At 42.3% G+C, this 6,714-nt stretch overlaps 1 protein-coding gene across 1 annotated transcript in view; it reads left to right on the top strand.

The window, feature by feature from the left end:
- The first annotated feature begins 413 nt into the window (after positions 1–413).
- Positions 414–6,714, top strand: part of bmp4 (bone morphogenetic protein 4) — a 10,834-nt gene continuing 4,533 nt past the window's right edge. The window contains exons 1-3 of the mRNA XM_008399777.2: positions 414–674; positions 4,868–4,990; positions 5,601–5,965. Coding sequence (XP_008397999.1) covers positions 5,608–5,965 — 358 coding nt within the window. The 5' untranslated portion in view covers positions 414–674; positions 4,868–4,990; positions 5,601–5,607. The remainder of the gene's footprint in view (positions 675–4,867; positions 4,991–5,600; positions 5,966–6,714) is intronic.

Here is a 6,714-nt window from a genome sequence, read left to right as displayed (position 1 = left end):
AGATAGATAGATAGATAGATAGATAGATAGATAGATAGATAGATAGATAGATAGATAGATAGATAGATAGATAGATAGATAGATAGATAGATAGACAGACAGATATAGATTCCCCTCTTTTAATTTATCAACTCTTCTTACATCTCAAATTAACCCCAGGAAGAATACATGGAAGCATATAGTTGCATCAAGTTAATTATGATCAAATGTCACCAAGCTTAGCATGTAAAAATAAATAAAAAAATAAAAACTGTGAGCGGCTTCCTATATTCAAGCGGAGGAGGAAAGAAGGTGGGTTATCCAAGGTGTCTGAGACAGATGAGGGAGGTGGGGGTAAGAGGACGGAGGAGGAGGGCAAATTGGGCGGACACATAAAAACTGTAGGAACCGTAGATGCTGGATCATTTGGAGAGTTTGCCCGTCCTCTGCGCACCGACTGTTCTGGAAAACCCGCCTGAGAGCCGGCTTTTAGAGCTTTCACTGAAGGATAAATGTGCTGAAAAGTCACCCAACTTCTCCTCCAAGGCTCAATTTTTTCTTTTTCTTTCATTTTTTTCTTTTCTTTTCTTTTCTTTCTTTTTTTTTTTTTTTTACGGCGGAGCGCCTGGACTGTTTTGAGTCATCTTTTTTTTTTCTTTCTTTTTCATACCAGGATACCTGTACCTCTACTGATGGTAAGCGCTCCTCGGCTGCCCGAAACACTCACACTTCTCGCAGATTTGACCAACAGAACATTTCAGAATTTATAGGAGGAACTTTAGACGATTTACGGTATTTTTATTGGGATATTTATTCTCTTGTGTTTGGGGGCGTCTGAACGATTGTGCTGAAAGCCTGAAAACAATTCTGAACTAAAATTCAGCAATGCAAACGATTTCCCTTGCGCTTTGATGATCCGATTTGAGATGAAGGGAGATGAATGCGATCATTAACACTTATGGATTGACACAACCAAGATAGTGAGATCTTTTCCAAACAACGCGTCCGATTTTACTGCGCTTCCTGACTTTTTTTTGCCCCCCGATCCACTCAAAATATGTTTCCACATCATAGTCTTTATTGATTAAAAATATTTTTTCTAAATAATAATACAATAAGTACAACAGTTTTTACTCCGGTGTACAGAGGTGCACGCAGTGACAAAAAAAAAGGGAAAATAAATTAATTTTAATTCAAATCTATATTTGGCAAATTTTCCATGCGCAGTTACAATCTGTGAAACATTTGTTTGCAACTGTAATTCGTTGGCTGTTGAACTTAAGCATTCAAACATGAGTTTCAATACTAATAATAACAGTAATAAAAAATTATACAGCCTCTTCATTATGAGGTGTCGGAAGATATAGGACGGGGAAGTTGGTTCATTTAAAAAAAAATTACCATCAATCTCCTTTCAGTGATCTCATCATCTATAAATATCTGAATTTGAAGTACAAGAAAAACCAGAACTAAAAAGTATAAGGCACTTCTTTAGCTGTAAAGTCTCTCATCTGATCAAAATGAATCCTCATCTACTGTTTTGTCCCCCATCCCCAGGGCTCAGATATATGGTCTTTATTATTTATTTTCTTAGAAAAGCAAAAAGTCATAGATCAGAACTCACTAAACTTTGATTGAAGGTCTTGTCAAACACTGAAAACTATTTTTTTTCTGTCACATTTATGTATTGCATCAAAACAACCTCCAATGTCTCCTAACCAGTAACATGTTCTTTGACACACTTTGAGCTTAGTTAAACATTAGGGATACATGCCTTAATGCTTTAGTGGCATGAACTTGTAATGTGTTCGTCTTCTGTTTTTATTCAAAACGACTATACCTATCAAAGAAAATGCAGGACGTTTTAATGTGTTTCAGTACTTCTTCAAAGGAGAAGTACTGAAACTTCTCCTTTGAGAATAGTCTTGAACTATTTAATTGGAAAAACAAATCTTCTCTATATCTGGATTGTGATTGTTTTCCAAATCTTTCATAAATTTAGGAATGCATTAAAAAGCAACCCTGAAAGAGGATCAAAGAATCAGCCAAGAAAACCACAATTCATGGTGTGAGTTTTGTGTTACTATTGTTTGGTAATGATAACATGCCCTAAACTCCTACAACTCTACAAAACTCTCCATTTGGAAGGCCACCAAAAATAATAACGCACGTAGATGTGTGTGAACGCGTAATATCGCTGTAACTACATGCTGAAAAACACAGCTTCCATTTACGACAGACACGCTGCTGCAGACGCCTTTAATGTTAAAATCAGGTCATAGATCTGTTCCCGTGGCAACTTGTTGCACTCTTCTCTCCCTCCCTGCCCCGTTCCCATCTTCCCTCCCACCATCCCTGTCAAATTCCTCAGGAAACACATCTGAAGAGCCATGTGCATAGTCTGATCACATTATCTCTGGTCAGAGAGAGACCAAGAAGGAGGGAGGGGACGGAGAGGCAGGAGCAGGACCGAGCAAAGCCAAGGGCAGTTTACTGCTGCGGCCTAATTGCACCCTGCTCTGCATTTGTCATTGCAAAAAAGAAAAAAAAAGTGTTTGTCTGCTGCTTGGTTGCAGTGATTTTTGAATCCACAGCAACTTGAGCAAATTTATAGTTAAAGTCCTGCTTTTGGTTGATTGAGAGGAGTTGAACAGGAAAATGTTGAAACTTTCTTCAACAAACACGAAAACACATAACTTTGTCATTTTTTTCTTTTCAAATTTTGAAGGATTTTCACTGACTGTAATTTTAATTCCCCTTTCATCATCGTCACACCACTATGCGTTGTCTGTGTGCTGTGGCCTGCAGCTTTCTCAGTGGCTGGTTACAGTTACAAGATGTCCTGTATGGTCACTGTTTTTCACTGCTATGAATCCCTGTAATCATGGGAGAGGCCCTCTCTGTACAATGAACGTTTGTTGTCAGAGATGTGCACTCACTGAATCACACTCACACACACACACACACACACACACACACACACATACACACACACACACACACGCACACACACAGACGCGTTTATCCCAGCACCCCATGGGTAATAGAGCTGATCATGTTCTGACCCCTCCTCTCCCTCGCTTCGCCGCAGTTCTCACGAATATGCGAGCGGCGGCACACATTTAGTGCAAAAGAGCAGACGTGCCTCTTTTTTTGTGTATGTGTGTGTGTTGTTTTTTTTTTTTGTTTTTTTTTACACACACTTTGGATCCAGTGTCATGACCGAGAAAGAAGGGTCATGCCGAGGTCACCCTAATGCTGTTAGGGGGAAAAAAATGATCCTTGATTGCATGTACAGTGAGCCATGCAAGGGCTGAGATAATCACACAGATACCAAACCTGGCACAGTCGTGCACAGGGAAACTACGCAAAAAAAAAACAGAAGCGTGTATATGCTGTTCTTGGGAATATAATGCTTTGCAGGAGTGTTCAGACTGCCCCAAGTTTTTTTTTTTTCTTTTCCCCCCACGTTTTGTCACATCACAGCAACAAACCTCAATGTCTTCTGTTCAGATTTAATGTAATAGTAGTGCTCGGTTGTCAAGTTTGAGTAAAAAAGGAAAAACTCAAATAAAAATCTGAAAACCTGTGTTTGTATCCTGTCCCCTTAACTCTTGCACTCCAAATAAAACCCAGCGTTGTCTTCACAGTTTACTTAAGAAGTCACCTAATTTGCAAATGCAGTCCACCTGTGGGGAATTTAAGCTTGGCAAAAGTAGATCTGTTCTCTAAAGGCCTCTGAGATTTTGTTGGAGAATAACCAGAGAAGTTTCAAACAGGTTAGGTTGTTAAGTAATACGCCGCAGTACTACTTAATCATCATCCAGAAATGGAAGGAGCATAGATGAACTACAAACCTACGAACACACGGCCATCGATCTAAGTCAACAGCATCTAGAGGAGTTGTAGGGATCCACAGCTCTGGTGGGAGAATCTGTAGCCAGGAAAAGCATAAGCCATGCCCTCCACAAATCTGGCCTTTGTGAAAGAAAGCCACTGTTTAATGGAAGCAACGAAAAAGTCCTGCAGTTTGTTGCAAGTCATGTCAGGAGCAACATTCAAAAATAGTGTCAGATTATCACCATGAGCACAAAAACCCATAATGATGGCAGCATGATGCTGTGGGAATGCCTTTCTCTAGGAAGTATGTCAGAGCTGAGAGGTGGCCCTACAGACTCTCTTCTTCAAAGGAAAATAAAAAATAAAAGTTAAGCACCACGTATCACGTTCCTTCTACTTCACAATTACACACTACTTCCTGCAAAAGAAAATAATGATAACAAAGTGAGGAAATGTGAAAACCTTTTAAGGGATGTGAATACTTTTGCAAGGCACTGCATGTGTCACTCTCTGTATACTACTGCTTGGATGTGCACCAGATAAAAAAAAAAAAAAAAAAGCATAATTGAAGGCCTGCGTTGCTCCACAGTGCTCCCTCACAAATTTGGCTCTTTTATAAGTGTGACTCAGCAGCAGATAATAACTTAAATGAGCTCTTAAAGCCAAACGGCACGTCGTTTTATGTAGATTGAGCAGCTCTGTATTATTTCCCTCTTTAATCCGCGTCGGATGCAGTTATTGAACGTCTGTTTGCTGTCTGTGTTGAGGTTAGAGCAGTAAGTGATCAGCTGTCTGTTTTGTGGCACATACCTCCTTACATTCCAGTTGCAGCAAATAGCTAGCTTACCCACAACCCAAAATGATAAGCCTTAAAGAGACACTGGGTCTCTCTGCTACACACCCACACACACACACGCACACACACACACATTCTCATGTGCTGGTCTTCAAGTAAATGCCATGTAGCAACCTCAAGTGTTTGCAGCCGCGCTGAGTTTACAACCCCCCCTGCACCCCCTCCCCGTGTGTTTTCGACTGTATCTTTCAGGAACAGGGTCACTCCAACGCCCTCTTGCAGCCTCCCAACACCACCTAACATTTCCTGGAAGAACGTGTCCATTGCGTGCTCCCAAGAAACATGGACTGTTTTCCCATGCTTTCTTTTCTGTCGGTAAGTACATGGACAGTCCTCTCCCCTCACAGGGACCCTCGGGGTTTTTTTTTTTCTTTTCTTTTTTCATGGCATTAGTCGAGAACTGAGCCAAAGGTGTTGGGTAGCGTGTGTGCACGAGGAAGAGTGCCTCTTTTTCTTTTTTTTTTCTTTTTTTTTTTAAATGTGACGCAAGCAAGCAACGAGAAGGCTCTGAGGTTTGCTCCATGAGTTACACATTTGCCATGACCCCAGGGCTGCCTCTTTTACTTGTGCAACTGTAGTGCAGGAGACAAGTGGAAAAGGGTGGAGGGAAAGAGGATTGCATTTAAAATGCTGGAGTCTGGAACCAGCTGTTTACAGTCGGAGGATGTCACAAAAGATAAACAAAAAGCAGACTTATCTGATGGGAGTCTGCTTTACTCTAAACACGACTGCATTATTGAAGGTGATTAGTCTGCATTTAGCGGGAATGGGTAAATAAGAGGGTGGGATGTGGGAGTTTGTGTGAGATGCATTGTGGAAAAGGAAAGAGTAACCTTTCTTTCTCCTCATGTCCTCTGACCCACCTGCCTCAGCTCAGACCTGTCCTAATCATTTATCGCCCTGTTCCATCTGCTGCCCCCGCCAGAGACATCATGATTCCTGGTAATCGAATGCTGATGGTCATTTTATTATGCCAAGTCCTGCTGGGAGAGAGCAACCATGCCAGTCTGATACCTGAAGAAGGGAAGAAGAAAGTACCTGGCCTGCAGGGTCGTTCGGCCGCTCAGAGCCATGAACTGTTGCGGGACTTTGAGGCCACGCTGCTGCACATGTTCGGCCTCAAGAGGCGGCCGCGGCCCAGTCGCTCCGTCACCGTGCCCCGCTACCTGCTGGACCTCTATCGGCTGCAGTCGGGGGAGGCCGAAGAGGCCGGAGCGCACGACATCGACTTCGAGTATCCCGAGAGGTCCGCCAGCCGGGCCAACACTGTGAGGGCCTTCCACCATGAAGGTAGGGAAGCCCGGGGGGAACGTTTTCACAAGACGGACATCGAAATTAGATGTTAGTCAATGCACAAATTATGACGTTAATGTGAGTGTTCTGTTCTGTTGAGGAGCTTCAGCGGCAGCGATGTGCTTTAGAGCATGGCAGCAGATTGCAGAGAATTCAGACTAAGACAAAAAAATGCAAGAGTGCTCCACCCATCTCGCCATGACCAAGGAATCTAAGGATGTGGTCACCAAGCACAGTCTGCAGAGAGTCATAAAATTCAGCTAGACAAGTTCTCCAGAGGCTAATTTGACAGAGCTCTGTGTGTTTGGTTTGTAACTGAAGGAAAAGACATACCTTCATATTACTGACCTACACTTCTTGCTCCACCCAGCAGAACAGAGTTTTTTTTTTTTTAAAAAAGCCTGTTTCTTGGCGTCGAAACCTAGCGTGATCTTCTCTCATGTCCCCAGTTTATATGCAGGGCTCTTTAAGAAAGATCGTCCTCGCCGTGCAATTATCTTTAATGCTACTCCGCAGCCTTCTAAATAAAGGCCTCCGCTGCAAACAATGTAGGTGCTGAGAGAAAAACGCTGCCGTTCTTTGGGGCCGAAGGGCAAAAGCCCGTCTCATGAGCCAGTGGGTTGAAAAAGACGAGGAGATCAGAGAGAATTTCTGTGCATTGAGACGGCTACGTTTCAGCTCAAATGCAAATGGTTTTGCTTGCATTTTACAAGAAACTAGCTTGATAGAATTAAAAACATATATAT

This window comes from Poecilia reticulata, linkage group LG22 (genome assembly GCF_000633615.1).
Source record: "Poecilia reticulata strain Guanapo linkage group LG22, Guppy_female_1.0+MT, whole genome shotgun sequence".
In the NCBI taxonomy this organism is placed as follows: Eukaryota; Metazoa; Chordata; class Actinopteri; order Cyprinodontiformes; family Poeciliidae; genus Poecilia; species Poecilia reticulata.
This window is presented reverse-complemented; position numbering and strand designations above follow the sequence as displayed.